General features: G+C 36.9%; 1 protein-coding gene across 2 annotated transcripts in view; it reads left to right on the forward strand.

The window, feature by feature from the left end:
* The window catches only part of Rasal2 (RAS protein activator like 2), a 246,104-nt gene that overhangs the window by 102,413 nt on the left and 116,335 nt on the right, over nt 1–27,356 (forward strand). For both annotated transcript variants that reach the window (XM_027417286.2, XM_027417287.2), the window contains one exon: nt 15,030–15,153. In XM_027417286.2, the coding sequence (XP_027273087.1) occupies nt 15,030–15,153 (124 nt within the window). The remainder of the gene's footprint in view (nt 1–15,029; nt 15,154–27,356) is intronic.

Consider the following 27,356-nt stretch of genomic DNA (forward strand, 5'->3'; position numbering starts at 1 on the left):
TTTTGATGGAGCTACTGTGTTGTCTTTCACTGTTGCTGGTTCAGATTAGGACTATAGTTTAAGAACAGATAACACAACATTAAGAAACAAGTTGTATCCAGTACCCATATACAATCCATCACTAAAAAGTTCCTGCTCAGTTAAGTACCCCACTCTGGGTTTGATTTACCCCCTATAGCAATGTCATAGGTATTTTTTTTTCCTCTTTGTGTGGGTGTATGGGGAGTTGAAGAATAAATATTGGAAATGGAACCCAGGAAATCCTACATACTAATTAAGTATTTTACCAGTGAGATATATCCTTAAATCCTCAGCTCATCCATCCATCCATCCATCCATCCATCCATCCATCCATCCATCCATCCATCCAGTTTTGTTTCGTTTTTTCCAGACAGGATTTCTCTGTGTAGCTTTGTAAACCAGGCTGGCCTCCAACTCACAGAGATCCATTTGCCTCTGCCTCCTGAGTGTTGGGATTAAAGGCATGTGCCACCGCCACCCGACCTATATTCTTATGGTAGCTATTACAGGTAGTTTTAGATGTCTGAGAGCCCTCATTCCCTACTTTTAGCTCTTGCTTTGGGTCTATATATCCCTATTTTCTGACCTTATCTTCCACTCATCTTTACCCACCTCTTGAAATAATTCACTGCCTGCTGCAACTCAAGATAAACCTTGTTTCTTCTACCGTGTCACTATAGGGGGTCTCTTTAATTTTTTGGTCCCATGAGAAACTGAAGCTTTTCTGAAGATACTTTCTTCTGTGAAATTCTGCCAAGAGGTAGCTGGTTTTTTTCCACAGCCTTCCTTATACCAATTGCCTAGAATAGGTATCTCTCTTTTTATGGCTGTTTCTTATTATTCTTCCTCATTTTCTCTAAAACAGGCATGAATTTCCTGTTGTAGTAGTCATCTTCCAAGCCCAAGACCCTTCTCGTATTGTCACACACTTTTGTTGTTTTTGATATTCTGGGTCACTGTCATCTCAACAACTATGTCAAGTCAATTTATTTCCTGTAACATTAAAAATCCAAGGTGTGTACTTCCAATACACAATGCTAGAGAAGACATTCCCATTCCAAAGGGAGGAATTGGAATAGAGCAAGGAAAGATTAGATCAAAGAAGGCAAACACAGAAGAGCACACAGCAAAGCCTGTAGTTGCATGTAGCATCTGGGGCTTATGGCAGCATCCTATAAACTTCAGTGAGTTTGGATAGCTCTACCCTACAGTACTGTTGCTGAAGGTATACATGTACTCTCTTGGATGATTCAACCAATACTTTCAGCTTTCCCCATTTTGCATTCCATGTCCCTATTATACCTAACATCATAATTCTCTATTGCTTCCTAGGCTTTTACCTTTAGAGGTTTACAGTGGCTTGTAAAGGGCCTTATAGTGAATCTAACTTTGACACTGATTCCCTGGCCTTAGGCTTTCTGAAACATTGGTGAAAGTCTTTAGTACCCATTATGTGTGTCTACAAGGCAGCACTAAGACAACTTTATGTCTTCCTGTCAGCTTGAGATACCGCCTGTTCCTGGGTTTTTTTGTTTGTTTGTTTTGTTTTGATTTGTTTTATCATAGTTGCAATAGTCTCTAAGCATACGGGTGGCTAAATTAGGCAAAACATTTTCCTAGGTTTATTTACTCCAACAGGGACTACTGCAGGCCCCACCTTAATTACACTCTGTGTTCTAACAACCCTAGCATCTGGTCTGTCTATTCTGTCCAAAACTTTAATTGTACCCATCTTCCTTTCCTTGTTAAATTGAACATTTCACAAACCGTTCTGTCCCTTTTCCCCTCTCAAAATTTTCACTCTGATCCTGAATAAAAGTCAGTGACCAATAACCATGCCCCAGCTTTATTGATCAAATACACTACTAGCCTATGAGTTTTAGTACTCAGCCTCATTCAAGTTTTCAGGACACAAGCAGAGCAGAGCCAGGTTCTTTGCCAGACTGTGACATGAATGGTCTCTTGTCCAGTTCCTGAAACCATGTGAGCATTGTCTTTATTTTCCACATTTCTGTTGGCATTTGGTTTTGCACACTCCCATCAGAATCCTGTTAGTCTCTACTTAATTTTCTTGTTTTTTTCTAGCCCACAACTCTAAACTCTTCCATATTCCTTCCTCTTACAAATCAGTTCCAGAAACCAGTGAGCCATATGGCCAAATTTATCACAACAACAACCCACTTCCTGGTACCAGTTTTCTATATTAGTTACTCTTCTCATCTGCCTCACAAAAATATCTGACAGGAACAGCTTAAAGAAGGAAGCATATTTATTTTCATGATCAGTTTCATGTCAGTGGGAGTAGCTCCTGTCCATGGTATGAGGTGCTTGTGTGAGGTGCTTTGACAGATCTTGGCAGAGCCAGAAACAGAGAGCCCTGGTCAGACAAAGCTATATTGTGGCTCCAGGGACTTGAGCCTAACTAGGGGTTGAAAGGGAATGAAGACATCCTCCTTCACATACACACCTACACCTACCTGTGGCAGTATCTTAGAACATTTCCAAAGAAGTTAAACTACAGATGGGATGGAGATGATGGTTAGTTTGGAGATTGGGGGAGATGGATCCACCCTGAATGCTGGCCTCCTTCCTATGGCTGAGTTCCTGGACAAAGTGAGCAAGGAGTCAGTATCCATCTTTCTGTACTTCCTGACTGTGGGCATAAACTTAGCAGCCAACCGATGCTCCCGCCAACGTACATGCTTTCTCTGTTATACGGACAACACTCCTTTAATCTATAAGCCAAGACAAACTCTCCTTCTTGGCAAGTGTTTTGGTCACAGGAACTAGGAAAGCAACTTCAATTTTTTTCTTCCTTATCTGATCTTTCTCATCACTGTGCTAGCATTTTCTTGTACTTAGCCTTTCATTTGTACCCCATTTCTTATCTTTTTAGCAAAAAATATTAGAACTTCTACGCCAGGCATTGGTGGCACACGCCTTTAATCCCAGCAGTTGGGAGGCAGAGGCAGGGGGATCTCCGTGAGTTCGAGACCAGCCTGGTCTACAAGAGCTAGTTCCAGGACAGCCTCCAAAAGCCACAGAGAAACCCTGTCTCGAAACCCCCCCCCCCCAAAAATTAGAACTTCTAAGCTCATTGTCTCTATTTCTTTTTTTGTCTTCATTTTCCTTCTCCATTTTTCACCCTTTTCTTTCCTCTTTTTTCTTTTGAGGCAGCATTTGCCTTGTAATCTAGACTGGCTGAACTTGCCACAGCTCAGACTGCCTTCAACTCAAACTGTTGCATCAGCTTTCTGAGTGCTGGGAATACAGATGTGTGCTGCCTCCCCTGGGTCTTTCCTCTCTTACATGTGTTCCAGGTAGACTTACTCATCCAGCTCTCCCAGAGTTGCTCTTGCTGAGCTCACTGGTCATCTCCACACTCTTAATATCAGGAGTTAGAGGGGTTAATTCTTGGTTTTTACCTTATTTACTGTTAATGATATTTCTTCTCTAAAAGTCATTTTCTTTACTTGGCTGCACTTTTATTTTTCTTTCTTCCCTCTTACCACTTGTAGTTTCTTCTGAGTCTTCTTTATACATTTATTTTCTCCATGTGGGAGCACCACAGAGTTCAGTCTTGGACCTCACCCCTTTCCTTTAGGATTTCACCCAATCTTTTGACTTCAGATGTCCCTTTAATGATTATGATTCCCAGTTTTATATGTTAGAGACACACCCCTCTTCTCTAGACTCATGTCTGTTTGCCCCCCTTAGATATATAATATCCTTCTTCATCATGGCTCATGCTGAGGCCTGATTTTCACTTCTAAATCTCGAAGAGATCATTTCCTTCTCCATTGAAAGTGATTCGATCCTTTAAAGTTTTAAAACCCCAAACTTGCTCAACCTACAATTCCAAGCAAACTGATTTCATCACTGTTTCTTTTTAAGCACTTCAGACATGTTCTTGCCTCAAGACCCTAGACTTTGTTGTTGTTATTACTGTTGTTCTTCAAGCATTCTTTCCTCAGATACCATCGCTCACTTTCTCCTACAACTCTTTGCTTACATGTCACTTACTTGGTAAGGCCAGCTCTCAACAATGTATTTTGAGTCATAATCCCTCTCCCTTTTCCATCCAAATTTTTTATTTTAATTTTTAAAATTTAATATGGTGTGCATTCTTACAGTTTACACTGTGGCATTTCAGTAAAGTGTGTAATTGTCAGATTAGGGTACTTAGTCTGTCATCTCAAACATTTATCTTTTCATTTAAAATGCTTTCTAATACTTTTTCGAACTATTCAACTTATTGTTGTCATCATAGTTATCCTACTATGCTATAGAAAATTAAAGTTGCTGGGCCTGGTGGCGTACACCTTTATTCCATCACTCAAGAGGCAGAAGCAGGAGGTCTTTTGAGTTTGAGGCCAGCCTGGTCTGCAAAGTGAGTTCCAGGATGGCCAGGACTGTTACACAGAGAAACCATATCTTGATAAACAAAACACAAAACAAACAAAAAGAAAGAAAGGAAGAAAGAAAGAATAAAAAACTGAAGTTATTTTTGCTGCCAGCTGTACCTTGTGTAACTAACTTCTTTTCTTCACCTCATTTCTCTCTCCTACCTTCATTCTCAGCTTCAAGTAACCTCTATTCTGTTCTCTAGTTACATGAGATCAACTTCCAGGTTCCACATACAAGTGAGAATATTAGAGCTTTTGGAACAGTTTGCGAAAGGAAAGTAATAGCCAGGAAGAACCAACTAATCAAGACCCCTGAAGGCTAGAGTAGAGAATTCGGTCTTACTTTTTTAAATAATTCAGATCATGGAATGTGTTTATTAGGTTAATGATGTTGTCAGATTTGCCTCATAAACAAAGAATTCTATTGGTCACATGGAGCAGTGAGTAAAAGAGAATGGAAACAAATAGTTGAGCTAGAAAGAAGAATATTTCATTGAGCTAATTAAGGAATGGTGAAAGGATGATGTGTTTATTTAAAGCAGAATTTAGTGCCCTGAGACAGACAATTTTGTTCTATCATTATCAAGTCAGAAATGTCTAATTAAGTCTTTTAATAAAGAAAAATATGAAACCATTATTGTACCTGTTGTTAAAAAAGTTTTATATTCTGTTAATTAGAGGAAATAATTGGAAATTCATTTTTCGATGAAAGGGTTGTGATATAATACTTTCTACCTTTTATTCACACTGAAGGATAACTTGGAACTTCTACTGAAAAATTGATAGTTTCCTGAAGAGTTTAATGACTTCTCTGCTAAAATTATCTTAAAAGGCTGTTTTAAACTCTAATCAGCTTATCTTGGAAGTGTTTATTTCTGTGTTTAAAGATCAATCAAACAGGCCCAGTATGGCTTTAAACAGAATCCTTAGCTAGGCACTATTGGAGTATGGGAAAGTTATAATAGTCTAGTCACCACTCATAAATTGAGCATGTAGGTTTTTGTTTTGTTTCCTATTTTGTTTTGTTCTGTTTGCTTTTTAATGTCCTTATCTCTGTGCGTTTCTTGTCGGATTGGGTAAAATCTGTTTGAGGGATGTACATGGAACATGATAAATATGCAAAATTAGCATTTTGGGAGTTTAGCATGAAGGTTGATCTTGGCAAAATGTTAAAAGAAGTTTGCCAAAAATGTCACCTTGGAAAATAACCCATTGATTAAGATAATTTTTTGCATACAAATAGACATTGCTTATGTGTTATGAAATTTATTTTATTGCATAGGTCCAAGGAGAAATCTAAAAGACTTGATCCAAACCCTGTTTTAAGTATGCATATGAGGCCTTTGAGAAACTCTGAGTTCCATTTTCCCTTGGAGAGAGAAGACCAAGTAAATTACAGATTAGGGAGTGGAGGTGAAGTGGTACAGAAAACAATCATGTTCCTTTCAGGTGAAGCCACTATAAAAACACAAATAAACCAAGTTTGTGAGTTTCTTTTAGCAGTATTAACTTATCAAGGTAAACCTAACTCCATTTTTCTTAAAGCTAAATATGCTTTCTGTGTTTTGGAGTTTTAAAAAAATTAATTGATTTTATGGATATGTATGTTTTGTCTGCATGTATAAGTGCACAGCAGAAGAGATTATTGGATCCCATGGGGCTACAGTTATATATGGTTGTGAGCTGCTGTCTGGATGCTGAGAATTGAACCTAGGCCCTCTGGAGGAGTAGCAAGGGTTCTTAAACACTTGAGCCATCTCTTTGGTTCCCATTATTTGGGATTTTAAATGTTAGATGCTAGTTGTGTAGGCAGCAAGGCAGTTATAATATAATTTAAAAATGTATTTTGCTTGAAGACATATTGATGAAGATACATTGACTTTGAAGATACATTAGACTTTTGCTAAACAACTGAAAATGAACTGATAAACCCTGGGGCTAGGTACCCATGACATATTTCATTTAGAATAATTTTCTAGTTATTTAACAAATGTAATGTTTGCCTGTTTGTGCATTTTCTGTGTTAGGAATTGCAAAGATAAAAGCACAGTTCTCCTTTTATATAACAAACTTCGTAATAGAAATAAGACAAAAAGTGACACTGAAGAGATGACTGAGCAGCTAAAGTACTCTTGGAATAATGTATACTGTGAAGATTTGTTGCTCCCATTGGTTATATAAAGAGCTAAATGGCTAATAGCTAGGCAGAAAGAGGTTAAGTGGAGCTTATGGACAGGGAGAGAGAGCTCTCTAGGATGAAGAAGAGTGGAATCACCAGGAAACACAGAGAGAAACAAGATTAATTTGCCATGCCGAAGAAAGGAACCTAGCCATGTGGTAGAATGTAAATAAGAAACATGGGTTAATTTAAGTTGTAAGAGCTAGTTAATAACAAACCTAAGCTATTGGCCAAACATTTATAATTAGTAATAAGTCTGTGTGTGGTTATTTGGGAGCTGGCAGGACAGAAAATTCTGCCTACAAGTACTTGCTGCTTGCGCAAAGGATTCAAGTTCAGTTCCCAGCACTATATTGGATGGCTCACAACCATCAATAACTCCAGTTTCAGGAAATCTAATACCCTTTTCTGCCCTTTGTGGACACTTGTATACACATAGCCCATGTATGTATGTATGTATGTATGTATGTATGTATGTATTTACACACACATGTTTGGAATTTTTTTCTTTTTTATTTAAATTAGAAACAGGCTTGTTTTATGTGTCAATCCCAGTTCCCTCTCTCTCCCCTCCTCCCCTGCCCCCCCCATCACATCCCCTTTCTACTCCCCAGGGAGGGTGAGGCCTTCCATGGGGGAATCTTCAAAGTCTGTCATATCATTTGGAGCAGGGCCTAGGCCCTCTCCCGTGTGTCTAGGCTGAGAGAGTATCCCTCTATGTGCAGTGGGTTCCCAAAGTCCATTCATGTACTAGGGATAAATACTGATACAGAGGCCCCATAGATTGCCCAGACCTCCAAACTGACATCCACATTCAGGGGGTCTGGATCAGTCCTATGCTGGTTTCCCAGCTATCAGTCTTGGGTCCATGAGCTCCCCCTTGTTCAGGTCAGCTGTTTCTGTGGGTTGTTCTAGCCTGGTCTTGACCCCTTTGCTCATCACTCCTCCCTCTCTTCAACTGGATTCTAGGAGTTCAGCTCAGTGTTTAGCTGTGGGTGTCTGCTTCTGCTTCCATCAGCTACTGGATGAAGGCTCTAGGATGGAATATAAGGTAGTCATCATTCTTATTATCAGAGAAGGGCATTTAAGGTTATTGCTTAGATTGTTAGTTGAGGTAAAAATAAATATTTTTAAAAGTGATATTTGATGATAATACAGTTAAAGTGGAAATTAGAAAGAATGCATTTACTAAATAACCTTGATTTAACTACATATGTCATTTAGAGTTTACTGGTAGTGGGGGATTGTCAAAGAACACTTAATGAAAAGGGGATTTGGTTTTTAAAATGAGGTCTGTAAATATTAATCTACAGTCTATACTGGAAGAAAAAGTGATAAGAAAAAGAAAGTCCACTTAGGCCTTTCTCATATCTAAAGCCATGGGTGGCTTCCCAATGCTTTTTTAACTATACATGGCCTGTGATGTTAAATGTAGTCATGATATATTTTGGTATTATTCTCTGCTTCTATCTCTTAAGAAGCTCTAGCCATTTGTCCTATTTCTCTTCCAAAACACATTTAAAAAATGCATGCTAACTAACTTCTTCCCTGGTATTATGCTTTTTCCTTTGCCTAAAATGGTCCCCATCCTGGCTATAAAAGATTTAATCATTCATTTGTGGTTTGTGGCTATTTTTAGATTTGGGGATTGGATAGTAAGGTACAAACTGTTAATTTACATGAAATTAGTTGAAAGTTATAAATCAGTATAATAACTAGAGTGATGAAAGATTGTTATGGGAGGAAGCTAAGGCAATTATATTTTAATGGCCAATTATGGCATTAGTGCAGAGAGAAGAGTCCTGGAAGTGTCAGTGTCTATCCTGAACCTTAGGATGAATAGGAGTTTATCTGACAGGTACAGAATAGAAAAAAGCTGAGTGAGTGATGGTGTTTAAAGTTGAGCGAATAAATAAAACAGGGGCACTGAAATGTAAAATAGGGGCTATATTAGAGCAACCAATTTGGTATTCCTGAACGGTAAATCCTGAAATTGGACACACAGTGAATGACTAGATTGTGGGAAACCTGTGTATTCTGTTGAGGAGCTTTCACTTTATCGGGTAATACTTCTGAACCCTATCATTGTAGAAACGCTTCTATACAATTTCTGAAGGGCAGATAGAGAGTATGGGGTTCTAGTTGAAGTAGAAGTGATCTCTTTCCATGCAAACATAACACCTCTCCTTTGAAAATCACTGCTAGAGCAAAGGGGGACCACTGAAGGGCATTAAGCCTCAGAGTGACATGATCATATTTGCACTTTGAGCTAGTATGTAAGGGGCAGACAGCAGTAAGAAAACTTGTAAGAATTTGGACAAAAGAAAGTTAAGTACTTGGCACAGGCTATGATAGAATAACTGCTAGAAGACTAGTCCATATTCTGTAAACAATAAAACCAGCCTCTTCCCCAATATACATATTTATTCACCATTGGATAACAGGCAGCCTACAGTGGTCCCTTCACTGCAGCCACCTGCCATGTATCATTTCCCAATTGCGGCACAGCAACCCAAACTTCAAGCTGAGAAAGCAGAGAACCTCTGCAGAAGTGTATATCTACTGAACAGGAGGCTATCCAGGAGATCTTGGCCAAGAGTTCTACTATGCTTTTGTAGGGAAGATTTTCCAGAGAACAACTAGGGATTGAGAACACAAGAGGAGCTCGCTGTTATGCTGAGCAGGCCTGGACTTGTCAGTGAGAGACCCCTTTAAAATCTCAGCACTTTTGCAATCTATGGGAGACCATACCTCAAAAACACAGAAACGGAAGCTTAGCAAAGCCAGGTAGTTTATGTATCTTGATTTACTAAGTACTTATGGGCAAGATTCAAGAGAGAATAGTTAGAGATGGAGAATAGATGAGAAGTCCTCAGTTTTGCCTGCCTACAATGTCTTAGCAGTGGTAAGGTGTCAAAGCTCCCCTGGGTGATTACAGCGGGAGTAACAGCTACGAGTCTTATTATAGCTGATGCTCTGAGATGCTTATCCATCCTAGAAAGGAGAGGAAACTGCACCTAAGGCAGTGGCTGTCAACCTTGAGTGAGCACCAAATCTTGTTAAAACAGAGTGTTGAGCTCTACTACCACATTTCTGATTTAGGGAGTGTGGGCGGGGCCTGAGAATTCGAATTATAAAAATCTGTTGAGCTCATAATAAATTGAGATTAATTTCCATATGATTCTAAACAAGGTGAAAGGCAATTTTATAGGAGGCATTTGTGTATATATGTGAATTTAAAAATTACATGTACCACTTTGCACTGCAGGCGTCATGGACAGTTTGCAGTTAACCAGGAAGACAAAGAAACCAGAACTTGCTTATTATTTTGTTGGGAACTCATCTTAAAAACTATTGAAGCCACTTATTTCTCATAGTTTTCTGCTTTGCTCTTATATAGAAGACAGAAATTAAAGTGCTGCTTTATTTATTTATTTATCTATTTACTTATTTATTCATTCATTTATAAATCCAGAGTAATTCAGAAGTCCAGTCCAAGGCAAAAGAAATGTTCAAAACTATCCTCATGCCATAGAAACTGGGAGATGTGCAAGTTCTTAAGAGAAATTCTTCAAACAATAGTATGAAATGGTAAAATAAATTTAGGGCAATCAGAATAGAGAAAATGATATTTGAAACTGTCTCTGTAGCAGAATTCTAAGATTTGGGAATTCTAATTGTTCATTTGAAAGGAATGAGATTACCAATAAATTGGTGTGTCTGAAATATTGTAGCTAAGGAGCAATCTAGAATGTTATAATAAAATATTACTGAGAAATTTCACATTAGGGAAACTGGAAAGATGGCTCAGTGGTTAAGAACACTTGCTTTTACAGAGTTCAGTTACCATACTCAGATGAGGTAGTTTACAGCTACCTTTGACCCCAGCTCCAGGGAATATGTCAATACCCTCACCTGGCTTGTGGGGCATGCAAATAACACACACACACACACACACACACACACACACACACTCTCTCTCTCTCTCTCTCTCTCTCTCTCTCTCTCTCTCTCTCTCTCTCTGTAAACACATAAATAACACATTTTAAAAAGAAATTTAAATCTCATGATGTTCTCTTTTCTTTGAATCAAGAGTAAAACTACCTAAATTCTCAGAGTAAATACTTTGAAAAAAGTATTTGATAGTAGTTTAATTTTAAGCATTAGAAATGGAACATCTCTGTTAAGACTTGGAGAAAATAATTGACAATAAATTTCAGGCCCAAATAGCAAGACTGATTTATTATTATTACTATTGTTGTTGTTGTTTTCAGCATTATAGTGGAAATCAAGCATATAGTAGATAAGTATGTATCCCTTTCTCATGTATATGGTCTTTATAAATTTCCACAGGGGGGAAATTATCTTACACTGAAACACTATAAGCAATTGATTATTTCTGTAAAGCTTAAATGTTTGTTCAGGTAATAGACAGTTGAAAACCATTACAAATAGTTATGCTTATTTGCTCAGTAATTCCATTTTTTTCTTTTCTAAATTTACTCTCTTTGTTTCTACTTTAAAAAAAAAAAAGATTTATTTATTATGTATATAGTATTCTGCCTGCATGTATCCCTGCAGGCCAGAAGAGGGCACCAGATGATTGTAAACCATCATGTGGCTGCTGGGAATTGAACTCAGGACTTCAGTAGAGCAACCAGTACTCTTAACCTCTGAGACATCTCTCTAGCCCCCATTAGGCATCTCTCCAGCCTCCTGTCTTTTGGAGCAAGTAAAAGTTACTTTTGCCTTTTAAAGTAAAAGTCACTTAGCCTTTTAGTGCTACTCTTTAATTATTTAAGTAAAAACAATATAGTTTACTTTTGAAAGGGATGGATGACTTAGGTTATATGGAGCTTTTATTAGTTAGTAGTTTAGGAAGAATTTTGTCTTTATTGATTATATGATCTATTTTTATAATTTTATTTTTCTTAATTCTGCCCTTTGATTTCTTACTGTACAAAGAGTAAGCACAATTAATGTAATGAAGTGAGGGAGAATAATACTTAGTACTGTAAAGAATGTGTAACTTTCAGTATTATGGAAGTGGCTTGATATCTATTCTTTAGGTGCTTCATAACAGACAGAAAGCTACAGGGATTGGATTATTGAGCATTGCAGAAAGTCATATGCAAGTCTACCTGCTTCTGAGTTGGTGGATCATTTGATGTAATGCATGTGGTTTTTTTTTGTTTGTTTGTTTGTTTTTGGTTTTGGTTTTTGGTTTTTCAAGACAGGGTTTCTCTGTGTAGCTTTGGAGCCTATTCTGGCGCTCGCTCTGGAGACCAGGCTGGTCTCGAACTCACAGAGACCCACCTGCCTCTGCCTCCCGAGTGCTGGGATTAAAGGCATGTGCCACCAATGCCCAGCCCTTGATGTGATGCATGTTGATTGTTGTCCTTGGGATACAAATTGTTCCTCAGGGGTCAGAAGATGATTATAATGACTCTTCATAATGCAGGATTGTCCATCCCCCTCTCCCCCAGTGATTAGTGTGGTCTACTCTTTTTTTTTAATAAATCTTTTTTTAGAAAAATTTTATTTATTATGTATACAGTCTTCTGCCCAAATGCCAGCAGAGGCACCTGATCTCATTCAAGGTGATTGTGAGCCACCATGTGGTTGCCAGGAATTGAACTCAGTAACTCTGGAAGAACAGTCAGTGCTCTTAACCGCTGAGCCATCTCTCTAGCCCAGTGTGGTCTACTCTTAAAGACATTTTCCCCTATCCAAGATCACCACAATACCACCAGCAAGCCTTATTGTGTTACTTTTCTCTTTTAGATCTACAGCCTGTTCTGGAACTAGTTTTGTATGTGGTATAAGGAATAAATTAAGTTCCATACCATATCTGTCTGACTCAGCACCAGTGACTGAAAAGACCCCCCAACTGTTCTACTGGGATCCCTTTGTTACAATATAGATCCTATATCTTTCCTTGGTATTAAATGTAACTCATTATTAACTCACATTTCTTTAAAATTATTCAAGAAGCATAAGAAAATTTATAACTGATTAATTTCTGACATACTTTAACAAACTAATGCAGTTTGTAATGAAAGTTAGAAAATATCATTTGTAAAAAAATCTTTACCCATTACTCCCAAATGCAGCATTACAATAGTTTATAGATTTGTTTTTTTTACAGTTTTACTTTCCATGACCAGACAAAATTCAGAAATACTTTATAAAAAATACCAGAAATTGCCAGGGGTTGGTGGTGTACACTTTTAATCCCAGCACTTGGGAAGCAGAGGCATGTGGATTTCTGTGGGTTCTGGACCAGCATGGTCTACAAGAGCTAGTTCCAGGACAGGCTCCAAAGCTACACAGAGAAACCCTGTCTCGAAAAACAAAACAAAACAAAACAAAAAATCCAGAAATGAACAGTTCTAATTTTTAAGTTGTTATGTTCCACACAGTATCTTTTTCTTTTAATGTGCTCTAGTTTTTTTTTTTTTTTTTTACTTTTTTAAAATTTAAATTGGAAAATTAGAAACAAACTTGTTTTACATGTCAATTCCAGTTCCTTCTCCCTCCCCTGCCCTCCACCAATCCCCTATCACATCCCCTTTCTACTCCCCAGGGAGGGTGAGTCATTCCGTGGGGGATCTTCAAGGTCTGTCATATCATTTGGAACGGGGCCTAGGCCTGTCTAGGCTGAGAGAGTATCCCTCTATGTGGAATGGGCTCCCAAAGCCTATTCATGTACTAGGGATAAATACTGATCCATTACCAGAGGCCCCATAGATTGCCCAGACCTCCAAACTGACATCCACATTCAGGGGGTCTGGATCTATGCTGGTTTCCCAGCTATCAGTCTGGGTCCCCTTGTTCAGGTCAGCTGTTTCTGTGGGTTGCTCCAGCCTGGTCTTGACCCCTTTGCTCATCGCTTCTCCCTCTCTTCAACTGGATTCTAGGAGTTCAGCTCAGTGTTTAGCTGTGGGTGTTTGCTTCTGCTTCCATCAGCTACTGGATGAAGGCTCTAGGATGGCATATAAGGTAGTCACCAATCTCATTATCAGAGAAGGGCATTTAAGGCAGCTTCTCCACTATTGCTTAGATTGTTAGTTGGGGTCATCCTTGTAGATCTCTGGACATTTCTATAGTGCCTGATTTATCTTTAAATCTATACTGGTTCCCTCTATTGTGGTATCTGTTTTCTTGCTCTCCTCTATCCTTTCCCTGACTCAATCTTCCTGCTCTTTCATGTCCTCCTTTCCCTTCTTCTCCCCTTCTCTTTCTCCTAACTCCCTCTCCCCTCCCCCCATTCTCCCAATTTGCTTAGGAGATCTTGTCCCTTTCCCCTTCTCGAGGGGGACCATGTATGTCTCTCTTAGGGTCTTCCTTGTTTCCTAGCTTCTCTGGAGGTGTGGATTTTAGGCTGGTAATCTTTTACTCTATCTATGTCTAAAATCCATATATGAGTGAGTACATACCATGTTTGTCTTTTTGTGACTGGGTACCTCACTCAGGATGGTTTCTTCTAGTCCCATCCATTTGCCTGTGAATTTCAAGATTCCTTTGTTTTTGTTTTTGTTTTTCTGCTGAGTAGTACTCCATTGTGTAAATGTACCACATTTTCTTTATCCATTTTTCAGTTGAGGGACATCTAGGTTGCTTCCAGGTTCTGGCTATTACAAATAATGCTGCTATGATACAGTCCAAGGCCCCAGTGAAGCAACTGTATCTCCCATAGATGTGAGGAAACTACTATTCCCCACCCCCTGAAGATGCCATCCAATATTCTACAGTAATAACTTGCTGAATAGAGTTTTAAAAAATTCATAGTTCTCAATCACTTATACAAATAACTATTCAGTATGATTTTTGAAACTAATATTTTTTTTACTATTATAGAAACAGTCATGCCTTTGAAATAAAATATGCTGTTCTTTGTACCTGTGCAAATATCTGTGTTTGCATTGAAAATACATTTGATTCTATCACTGAATAAAAGTTGGGTGATTTTATTTAAAATCTTTAACAAAACTAACCCTCTTCTTGAAGAATATTGAAGCTTTGTTTTTATGGTCAGCTTTTATTTCAACATTTACCTTTTTAAATATTGGAAAAAATTAAAGTTCATAAACCAGTTTCTGATACAGAGGAGGCTTTTATTTTTGTGGGTGTTTTATTTTGCTCTCTGAGCTTCCAAAGCAGGTTCACAGCTAGATTAGATTTGTACAGTATCCAGGTAAGCTAATTTACATACTCACCTTTCCTGATCCTTCAGTTTTCTTTCTGAAGAGCAGCTTCCTGTAAAAGGGTTGGTAATCTTAACATCTCTTACAATTCATTCTACGTTCCTCCTACTTTCAAATCTTATTCCACACTACTGTCTTCATTAATTAAAAACATTATTCAGTCAGAAGGTACTTAGACAAGTTCATTATTTTGTTTTCCTTCTTTCTCTTGCCTAGATACCTGTGGAAGGACAGGAGCAACAGACAGATTCCACCAAAGGGCGATGTCTGAGGAGAACTGTCAGTGTCCCTTCAGAGGGTCAGTTTCCTGAGTACCCACCAGAGGGCACCGCTAAACTAGGTAAGCTAATGAAAGGAAAGAAACCCCTATGTTTTATTGAATGATTTGTGGATTTGTCACTGCTACAGTAAAAGCACTGTGTGTTTCTTATTAAACCTGTATGTTCAAGTCAGTAGCCTGTTAATCCACATTTAAAGTTCATCAGAGTTATAACCAAGCAGCAGCAGTTATTGGATGGCATATTTCTGCACTATTGCTGATCTCTGGGTTTTCAGAGCATTGGTAGTATTGCTTCACTCACTGTGTGAGAGAACTTGGTATTGAGTGGTTTAGACACACCCTTTTCATAGCTGCTGATGTTTTTGTGGATGTCAGAGAAGGCTAATTTAACTTTGTATGTCCTACATAATTTCTGTTCAGACCAGTGGTTCAAGTATATGATAGAGGGAGATTTTTTTTTTTTTTTTATGGTCTATCCGTATTTCTAAGTATTTTTTTTTCTGCAGATTTTTTTTGTATTTGAATTAGAAACAAGATTGTTTTACATGACAATCCCAGTTCCCTCTCCCTCCCTCCTCCCTTACTATCCCCCCCCAACTAAAACCCTACCTATCACATATCCTTTCTGCTGAGGGAGACATGTTAACCCCTTCTATTTCAGATCAGGAATAGTTTAGTGATGATCACACTGTCACCAAATCAAAAAAACTGCAAAAGCATTTAAGTTGTCATATCCACCCCAAAATTGTTCAATAGCATTTTATATCCTACATAATATTAGGTGTTATTGTTTTGCAATATTTAAATAATTAAACTGGCACAATAATTTAAAGGAATACACAATTTAGAATAATGAAGGAATTTGAAAAATAGGACCTGCTTTAGGGCTTTTACATTGTACTATTATGTATTTAATGAAGCATGAATATCTTACTCATGGATACATGGTAAGTAAATAAAACAAAATCATTTATTGTTTCTGTGGTGGTAGTCGATGTCTATAATTCTGTGATTTGGGTTGTGTTTTCTAAAATAAGGGTTTTTTGTTGTTGTTGTCTAAATGTAGGTCAGAATTTAAATCCATCATTTCTCTTGTTATCTTGGAAAACTTTCTGCCTTTAAAAACAATTAGGCTAGCAAATATTTTCTCCAAGTTTACTATTTGGAGAAACCACATTCCAGTGAATTGGTTTACTTTGAACCACTTTAGCATATGTTGAAGCCAATGTAGGCCCACATAATATTGTAAACTTACTGTAGTGTAAATATTTTATAGCTTGTTTTATTTCACATGCACTGATACTCCATATATACAAACATGCCAAGAGCCACCATCTTTTATTTCTGTTTTTTCATTATTTCTGCTATATTGAAGTATTTAGGTTTGAGAAAGTATAGTCATAGTCTGAAGAATTACTACAGAGTTCTAGAAGAGACAGTTAATGACTATTAAATAGTTAAATATTTCCTGTGTTCCGGGTACCTTTCCTAAAGACAGAATAAGCTGTCGGGTAGCAAAGGTGTTTGGTCTTGAGCAATTCTCTGACTTTTATTCTGGACAGGTCTGGTGGCTGTCCTGACTAATGAGACTTAGTGATAACTTTCAGAGCTGTTTTCCTAACCTTAGCACTGAAATTTACTCTCATTAATATGAGAGGGTGAAGCTTATCTCTGGAGATACTCTTTTCTTTTGTGTCAGTTGAATCTTGAATTAGTTTGTTTTATTTTTATTTCCTGGTGAATTTTCTTTAAGCAGGATTACCTTTTGTTGAATGTTCCATTGAACATTTGTGTTTGTCACATTTGGTGCCAGTCTAAAGAATAGAAAAAAGTAGAGTAGTCTTTTAGGGTTGTGGTGTTTTTGTTTTTGTTTATTTTTGTGTATGTGTATGTGTGTTGTTGTTGTTGTTTGGTTGTTTTAGTTAACAAGATAGGACAAATACACGTGGAAACAAAAATTTAAGTATTTCTGAATGCCTGAAGGTAGAAATTGAAAAAAAATAATATGCTTAATACAACATCACAAGACAATAACTATCAAGAAAAATAAATCTAATGTGCTGTGCAAAACCTTTACATAGAAAATTATAAAAAGAATTTAAGTAAATGAAAAGCATGGGAGGTAGAGTTGCATTGAGTGTTTCAGAACTTGCAGCTCTCTGGAGACAGAGGCGGATGGATTTCTGTGAATTCCAGGCCAGACTAGTCTATATAGCAAGTTTCAGGCCATCCAGGGCCTCATAAGAGCCACTCTCTCAAAACAAACAAAACCAAACCAAAAATAAGGCAGAGTAGAAGGAAACAAAAGAATGTCACCTAACCTCTGGATATCAAGAACTGTTTAAATAGATCTAATTGAACAGAATTCAGAATTCTGAAATGGTTGTACTTTTATATAGGACATAGATTGTTACAAAGGGAGCCTGGGAGAGCAGTGAGGGGGCGGGCAGTCTTTTCAGCCATTGGTGTCAAGTCAATCAGATAACCCTTCTGAGGAGCAAGGGTGTGAGACTTCACTTCTTTCCTAAGTCATGCAGGAACCAGTTCCAGGTGTGTTGTAGGTCTAAAACTGAGAAGTAGCACAGTAGGCTTGCAGAATGTCTTCAACAGAAGACAGCATTAATCACTAGGGAAGTAACTGATTCAATTAGTAAAGATTAGAAACTATGTATTAAAATACCACTAAGAAAGTAAAAATGCAAATTATAAAGCAGGACAGTGTGTTTGTAAGAACCATGACAGGAAAGGTTGACCTGGTGTGTGCAGGATTCCTAGGGGAAAATGAGCAAGACTTGGCACTATATTTTACTGAAGAATTCACTGAACAATACACCCAACAGTGCCTGGTATATCATCCATTTAGATGAAGCTCCAAGTAACAGAACTCATGTGTGTTGTTGGAAGTCAGGTTAGTGATTAGTTTCAGGGAAGAGGCAGGAATTAGCAAGAAAGAAGACTACGACAAGCTTCTGGAGTGCTTTCAATGGCCTTTTGTTGACTCACTCAGGCACTGGTTTCACTCCCCATGTCCACGTTGGAATAATTCATTAAGCTGAACGTTGTCCATTTGAGCACTCTTCTGTCTGACTGTTCCACTTACCAAATTGGGGTGTGGGCAAGGGGTTACAAAGCTCATGTTGTCAAATAAATGGACTAGATGAGCAGAGAGGATGGTTAAGGATTACTATCAACTTTATTATATGGTACTGAAGGGAAGGGAAGCATTAAGATATGGACTAAAAATAAAAACATCTTGGGATTTAACGACATTAAGGTTCTTAGTGAATTTAAGTCTAAACTATCAGTTTCAATGGTATATAGTAGCAGCAGCCATACTGAAATGGCTTGAAAAACAGTATATTCAGAGAGGAAATTCAACAGGAAGTGGGGATAACTCACTTTATATATTATTTGTCAAAGGGATGGCAGGTTGATAGGTACTCCATAGATATTGAGTGACTAAATGCATAAGGAATACTAATGAAGAATAAAGATAAAGGATAGGGTATGCCTGTTAATCAGTCATGCTAATAGTATGTGTGTGGCGATGTTCATGATTTCTGTGCCATTTTTGTCTCTCTTAAAACTTAAAAGCAGTTCATGGACTGATCCCTTGACTTCTGGTCCTCAATTTCATAGATGCAGTACTCTTAGAGCCACCATGAAATGCTTATAGTAGGATTACATTATTTTTGAAAAGTTGCTATTACAAGTTGTTTCCTTTGTGTGTTTTGTTACAATATCATAGTAACAAAAAAATTCCACTGATCTCCAGGGATGAAAGAGAAAATCTGTTGGGTGAACATAAATTTCAAAAATCTGTTTTCTCCAGTATCCCTGAAAGATAAATTTTCACTTTGTTTTCCTAATATGGTCATTCTACTGAGGATGCCCCAGTTAACTAACAAATGAAATTCACAGTATAAAGATGGAGGAAGGAAAGTTTGTGCTTAAAAGTTATGTTGCCTGTTTGGAATACTGTTATTGTTTTGTTTTGTTTTGATGATTTCAGTAACACTACTAGATAGTTAAGTATTAGAAGCCATTGTAGGCTCTAGGGGTTAGCATTGAAAATATTTGAAACAAAACAAAACCTCATTTTGTGCACTTGCTTTCTACTAAGGAGTCATAGACAATAAGCCCAAAAGTAGTTTCATAATGTCAGATATAGGTAAGAACAAAGCAGAAAATAAAGCTGCAAATGGGACTAGGGAAACCAAAGTGTCTGGAATAATTATTTTAACCTAGCTTACTAAGAAATACCTCATTGGTGTTTGTAATAATCTAACAGTACGGATGCCACACTTAAAGAAACTTAGGAGTGGGGGATTCCAGTTAGGAAAGCAGCTGAATGAACAGCAGATGAACCTGTGAGAATAGAGGGGAATGAAAACAAGGAGAAGAATGTATTAATAGCAAAGGTACAAGAATGGAATTCAAGACAAGTTAGGATGCTATTACAGTCACCTAGACAAGAACTGATAGCAACTTCAGTATTTACATTTTCTTGGCGTTGTCCTCATATGCTTACATTCATCAGATTCCAACATTGATTTTGTTTCATCAGATTCTTTTCTTTTGGAAATGTAATGTTTTATGAAGCACTCATATCAATATTTAGAGAATTTAGATAAACTATTCTCCCCCATAACAATGTCCAGGTTTTAGGTTATTAGTCAAAAGGTTATCTATATTTGGGGTCAGAGAAATGGCTCAGTAATTAAGAGAACTGGTTGCTCTTCCAGAGGACTCAGGTTTGATTCCCAGCACCTACAAGGCAGCTCACAACTATCTGTAACTTCAGTTACTGGGGATGTGATGCCCTCTTGTAGCCTTCATGTACACCAGACATTCAGGCAAAACATACATACTCTTAAAAATATATTTAAAAGATTATGTTCAACTGTTCAGAGTTTTCAAAAAGGAAATTGCTTCTTCAAATGACTGTGTTCCTTGTCTACAAGGAAGTGATTAGTTACATGAACATTTCAAGAGGTGGAATTTAGTAAATACTCATTTTTAGTGTAACTATAACCCATGAACTCAAAATTTTAAAAGAAAGGTAGAAGGAAATTTTAATAAGCCATCCTTTTCTTGATATTGCCACATAGTACTTGATGGCATTTATCATACATAGATCAAGTTATGCACAAGCAATATGAAATGTGTGTTATGTGCATTTATTCCCCAAAGCTTGCCAGTTCTGATAGAACATTGGCATTCTCCAGTCCAGCATCATAGCTGTCCTGTCAGGTGTGCCAGTTGACAAGAAGAAGCCTTTCTAATCTGCTCTTTTATCATCTCCATCCTGGCACAGTAGATTGTTCATTTCTGTGAAGGGGCACCTTTCATTAAATTGTCATACAGTTTGCAGTTATTTCATAGTTTTTCCAGCAGATGGCAATAAAATGTCTCCAATAAAGGACTGTTACATTCTATACATACATCCTTTGTATAGGCAGACTGACATCAGGGTTGTTCTCGGTTTTCACATTCAGAATACAAGGATCTGTGCCTAAGAGCAAGATAGTAGAGTCCTCAAAAATGTGACCCAGGCTAGGGCTTCTCTTGATCAGCCCAAAAACATTGTTAATATATTATAATATTAGTGTATGCTAATTGTTAATATTAGTACATATTAGCACATGTTAATATTAATAAAACACTGTTGTGATAGGAAGGTCAGATAGGAAGGGAGAATGAATGGATAAACAATTAGGAATAGCTTCATCCTGGAATTCTAGGGATAGAAATAGCACATTAAACTTAAGCTTCTAATTGTACTCTTTCCGCAAACAACAGTAAAGCTGTAGTAAAGATCTTCAAAGACCTGGACCTTCAAGCATTCAAGCATATGGAAAACAAGAAAGACAAAAGTTCTCTCTCTCAGCCGGGCATTGGTGGCACACTCCTTTAATCCCAGCACTCGGGAGGCAGAGGCAGGCGGATCTCTGTGAATTCGAGGCCAGCCTGGTCTACAGAGCGAGTGCCAGGATAGGCTCCAAAGCTACACTACTCCCTTACCTACCCCACCTCATCTCTAGCCTGTATAAACACCAATCTCCTCTCAACTTTATTGAGATCAGCTCTTTTAGATTCTATATGTAAGATTATGTATATTAGAAAATTAGACAGAAATAAAACCTGAATAATCTTCAGCCATAAAAATATGAAATCCTGTCAATTGAATAAATATAGATGTACCTATATGGCATTAGGTAAATACTTCAAATACAAAAGGATAAACACCTTCTGCGCAGTCTTACTCATAATTGCTATCTTAAAAACCTAATGGCATAAAAATTAGGGTAAAATAATGCTTACATTCAAGTGGGGTGGGGTTGAAGGTTGGAAGGTATTTGAGGACAGTCAGTTAGAGGAGAAGAGGAACTAGGTTTTGTAATACAGCAGGATAAAAAAAAGTTACACAGAACACATTGTTTATCTCTAAATAGTCAAATATGCTTCCTCCTGCCATAGATGGGAACAAATACAGAGACCCACAACTGGACAATATTCAGAGAGTGAGAGACCTTTGCAATTCACCCCTAAATGGGATTTTTCCATGTAATCCATCTCCTCAGGGCTCATGAAACTCTGCAGAAGAAGCAGCAGAAAGATTGTAAGAGCCGGTGGGGATGGAAAACACCAAGGAAACAAGGCTTCTGGATGCAGCAGGATTGATGCATGTATGAACTTACAGAAACTATGGCAGTATGCACAGGGCCTGCACAGTTAGTTCTAAGCAGATAGGTTCCCAGTGCTGAGAGGGAAAGTAGATACAAGCTTCCATCTTTAAACTAGAAGCTGTCTCCAATTGATAACTACTCCCAAAAGGAAAATATATATAAAAAAAATAGTTTTCTCCAATAGAGTGTCACTGGGTATACAAACCAAACTTAAGGGTCCATGCCCAGAAGTAGATGGCCAATACAAAACAAACTCAGTAGTATTTCTGGAGGATTTTTGTTGTTTGTTTCACAATGCTTTGTGTCTAGAATATAGTGTGTGTGTTTTCCTTTACAGATTTTTTTGCTTATACATTATCATATGTATATATTTATTGTGATTTTTCCTTTGTTTTTTTTTCCTGTTGGTTTATTTTGCCCTATTCTGGCTTATTTTTATTTATTTGTTTCTTTATCATTGTTAATTTTCGATGCCTGTTTATATTCTAAAAAGAGAAAAAAAATGGTTGTGGATTTGGTAGGTATGGAAGTGGGAAGGATTTGGGAGTGGGTTCAGGTTCAGGGAGAGGGAACCATAATCAGAATATAGTGTACGAAAAAATTTTTTTCAATTGAAACAGGAATAAAAAACCCTAAAAGCAGGGTCATGTTTTAAAAGAAATCTTTCACTAAAAGATAGCATTCCTTTTTTTTTGTTTCAGAAAAAAAAAAAAAACAAAATATCTACAAAACAAGATGTATGTAACTAGTTTAATGTGTATGTTTCATATAAAACAGAGATTCTCAACCTTCCTAATTCATGTATTGTGACCTCACCATAAAATCATTTTATTGCTACTTCATGACTGTAATTTTGCTACTGTAATGAATCATAATGGAAATATTTGATATGCAGAATATCTGATATATTACCCCAAATAGATCACAACCCATGGGTTGAGAACCACTCTTAAAAAAGATGTGGTCTGGTTAAATCTACTATCCTGATCAATGTAAGTATGTTTTAAAATAAAGAACAAGTTAGGCAGGTGGTGGTGGTACATGCCTTTAATCCAGCATTCAGGAAGCAGAGGCAGGCAGATCTCTGTGAGTTTGAGGCTAGCCTGGTCTGTAGAGTGAGATCAAGGACAGCAGGCTACACAGAGAAACCCTGTCTTAGAAAAAAAAAAAAAAAGAAAGAAAGAAAGAAAGAAAGAAAGAAAGAAAGAAAGAAAGAAAGAAAGAAAAGAAAGAAAGAACAATTTGGGACCAAAGCTATCCTCACTCATTTTATTGCATTCTGTCATTTAAACAAAACAAAATCCAAAGCAGTCTTTCCAGGCTTTACTAAGACAAATGTCCTGAATCTGTTCACATATCATCACATATCATTCAAAACAACCTTTCAGATTCTGGGTAGTGTAGATATCTTTAATTACTGGAATATTTTTTTTAAAGTTTGTATGTAGAATGACTTCTCAAAAAAATTCAGTAAATGGTTCTAATATACATTACATGATAGCACATACTAAAGAAAAGAATTTCTGCTGACAAATCAAATCTGGTACAATCACAAACTCTTATATAAAATTAATATAGAAAATTTGGAAAGTACAGGAAGTCATGCAGTCAAACAAGACCGCAAATGCCAGTCAGATAGAGCCACTGTGGTACACTACTAACACGGGGTTCTAGGGATCCAACTCAGGTTCCTCATGCTTGCAAAGCACATACTTAATAACTGAGCCATCTCCCCAGCTCCAAGATCCCCTTTTGCAATGAATAAAGAGAGACAATATTATAAACATGGTCTTGACTGTGTGAGTACATTCAGAAATAATATTTATTATTATCTGTCATTATCCCCAAAATGCTTTTAGATGCCTTTTGTTGTTTAATTACTTAATTCTTCTATGAATCTTTTAGTCTTCCAGGATTATTCTTGTTGAAATGATGATATAAAAGAAAATGATTTCCTTGTATCTCTCCCACTTAATATTTTGCCTAATTTTCTTTTTAATACTGTTTTATTCACATGAAAGCCAGAGTTAAAGAGCAGACAGATAGGGTCTTCTCCTTTGACTACTTCCTTCATCCAATTGCCAGTCAAGGTAAGGAAATGCCTTTTATGCAGTCATCTTGGCTGCAAGAGTAGGTGATTCTCAAATTCTTCCTTATATAAGAGTGCTGGCTGTCCTGGAACTTACTTTATAGAACCAGGATGGACACCCACCTCTCTCTGCCTCTTGAGTATTGGAGTCAAAGGTGTTTGTCACCACTGCCTGGCTTCAAATTTTTAACCAGAAGTTTAAAATAAACTTCTGACTATTATCACTTGCCTAGTGCCTTTCCTAAAAACATGTAAATACACTGCTTTCCATATGACTTAATGGAAATTCTGGTCTTCTAAGGCCTTTTCATCAGAGTAGGAGTCGTGTGTGTGTGTGTGTGTGTGTGTGTGTGTGTGTGTGTGTGTGTGTGTGTGTGTGTGTGTGTGTGTGTGTGTGTGTATTGTTGCATTATATACAGATGAAATTAATAACTAAAATTTAGTGGCATTTCTGAGTAAGTGGGTGACTTTGGTGTTTGTCATAAGAATTATGAACAATGATTTCTTTTTCTAATGTGAAGTCTTAAAAGAATTCAGTAGGAAGACCACATTATCAAAATGCCTTTCCCCGTAGGGCAACATTAAAAGAAGCTGTGTTTGTGGTTAGAAGAAGCTGTGCTCATGACCCATCTGCTGTTCCAAATTGGGAACATGTGTAAGTGCAAGAACCAGTGGCTGCACAGTCTGGTGTACACCTTAGCCTGGTTGCTACTGAGACGTGTTTCTGCTTGGAAGAGTAGAGGATAGATGTTAAAGGATTGCTTGCTTGTTGATTTGTTTGAAAATGAATGAATTTGATGTGTAAGTTTTTAATTATAAAAACAGCTAACTAAGTTGTCTTCTTTTGGCTTTTTAAATAAAACAATACATTTATGGTTCAGAGTTTTAGTGACTAGCATATTGAATTCTATACCTGGAACAAAGAGTTCCATAATTGTACTTTTGTTCATCATGAAGGGAAATACATTATCCACAGTCTTCAAAAATTCACAAAAATGAATTATTTCATTTATTCATAACTAGGAAAAATCCTCTTGACTTTTAATTAACAAAGACAAAGTTTTTTGACACTAACTTTGGGAGTCTTGCATAGACAGAGCCTCTAGGAGTCAGCTTTTGCCTGTGCCAAGCCATTTGTTCACTATGTGGACCTGACTGGTTACAGCAGTGAACACACATGTGAACTCCTTGCCCCCATGAAGCTTACTTGCATTACAGTGAGGAACATTTGAGATCCAGTGTAAATAAAGTATAACTATTAAGTTTCAAGATGTTCAATAAGAGGGTTGAATGTTAGTCCACAGTAAGAGAACATTAGAATTAATATATGATGTCTCATTTGTTTGAATTGTAAAGTTACAGAATCCAAAACTGTAAGATACCTTTATAGTCATCTAGTTCAGCCATTCATTCATTCAGTGCTTAGTTGCTTAATATTATTCATTAATGATATTTTTACTGTTATTCTTTTGGTTTTGTTTGTTTTGGCTGTACTGGGAGTTGGGGTCCCATGTGTAGTATATGCCTAGGACACACTCTATCACTGAGCTATAGTGACAGCCATTATTTGACATTTTTTACTTAGATTTTCATACAGTGTAATAAAAATATTTACTTAGTATCATGCTGGGGCTAGACTGTGCAAAATGGATTAATCAAGAGTACCCTACCCAATTACCTACTCAGGGTAATATGTGAATAAATAAGAAAGCAGACAGGACTGGTGGAGCAACAAGAGCTCCAAGACTGGGAACACCTAGCATGCTATTAGAGGTAGTACTATACTGTGGCAGTTCTTGAAGCATGATATGCCCATCTCCTTTGAAGGGTATTGAATACTGGAATAGCATATTTTTATTTATATGTAAGAGAAAATTCCTTTTCAGGGGATTTCAGATTTCTTCAAGATTTATCACGTATTAGAACTTCAGAAAGTCAATTTTCTTGAGACTTATGCATGAAATTTTTGGGAAAAGTTATTGTACTGTTATAAATAACACTAATGTTGCTTCGTATTCGTAACAAAGTTTGAGAACTAGTTGCAGCATTTTGCTCAATGGACAGCCAGCCTGCTTGGGAAGAGTTTGGCACTCACTCTCACAGCAGGCAGGACTTTCAGAAAACCACTCTGTAACTCATCAAATCTGACCTCCATTTTGTTTATTATTTTGAGCTGAAATCTCTTCTTGTGACTTACACTCACTATTCTTAATTCTCTTAAATAGAATTGTGGAAATCACTATATATTTATTTGAAGCATTGTTATGAATAATTAATTTCATTGTGCTTCATGTGTTCTAAGATCAACTATAAGTAGCAGTTTATAATGATGAAACTTTTATTTATAAGGGTCGATGTTTCATTTTGTCTTATTCAGGGCAGTGTAGTAATATGTGGAGTGTTAACTATTCATATTCAGACCATCTGCATAATACTTGGTTATGCTTTTATTGCCCTTTCATATTTGAGTAGCAGCAGGGATTAAAGGAATAGGTTTTTTATATGGAGTAGAAACAGGAAACTGAAAATACAAGCAAAATGTAGTATAAGACTAGATAAAGGAATCTGAACTATGATGAAATTAAAAAAGAAACTCTCAAGGGAGGGTAGTGGAGATGTACATATGCACAAAGTATGTGTAGTATACTTTGTACAGTAGACAATGTGACATATATTTAAATATCATAAAGAAATCCATTATTCATCCACTTTAAATTTTGCCCTAAATAAATATTATTTAAATAACTAAGACTTAGGGAGAAAGGTAATGGAGTGCCAAAAGAGTCCCTAACACATGTAGTACATAGATACATGTCTGTGTATATATATATATGAGTAGCTCATGTGAAGCTTATATATTACATCTAGGTAGCAGACAGTGCAGTATGCATCCATCATTGATAAACAGCTCACAGATTGATCCTGTCTTTCTCTCATTTCTCCTTCACTCCCTGAAGTGGCATATGGAGTCTACTGTGGTTATTTGACATTCTAGCCTCAGTAACTGAGCAGCAATATATGTTAGGTTCTCACACAAATAATGAAGGTCACATTGTTAACCTGTTAACTTTCACTTTTTGGAGTGTAGAAAATACTGTGGAAATGTCTTATTTTAGAGCAGACTCAAATCTATATCTCATCAGGCCTCGTAGGAAGCTAATTCAGTAGAATCTCTCAGTTTATAAAATTATTCTTCAGTTTGAGAGCTAAACAAAGGGCCTTACAGAAATAAAAAACTGTAAATATATTTCCATCATAAGTTAAATCTGTTGGATTAATAAAATAATTTAAAAGATACTAGTGTGTCTGTGTAAAAATTACACTATTTTTGTGCTTTAAAAAGTTTGTGTTCATTTAACACAGCAACATTTCAAAATGGGGTCTGAAATTATCTTTATTTTTTTAGCCTTAACATGGGGCAGATTTTAAAGTAGACTTTAAAAAATTACTTGTTAGAATTCACAAAAAGAAACACAATCTGTCCT

This window comes from Cricetulus griseus, chromosome 5 (assembly GCF_003668045.3).
Source record: "Cricetulus griseus strain 17A/GY chromosome 5, alternate assembly CriGri-PICRH-1.0, whole genome shotgun sequence".
NCBI classification, from domain to species: domain Eukaryota; kingdom Metazoa; phylum Chordata; class Mammalia; order Rodentia; family Cricetidae; genus Cricetulus; species Cricetulus griseus.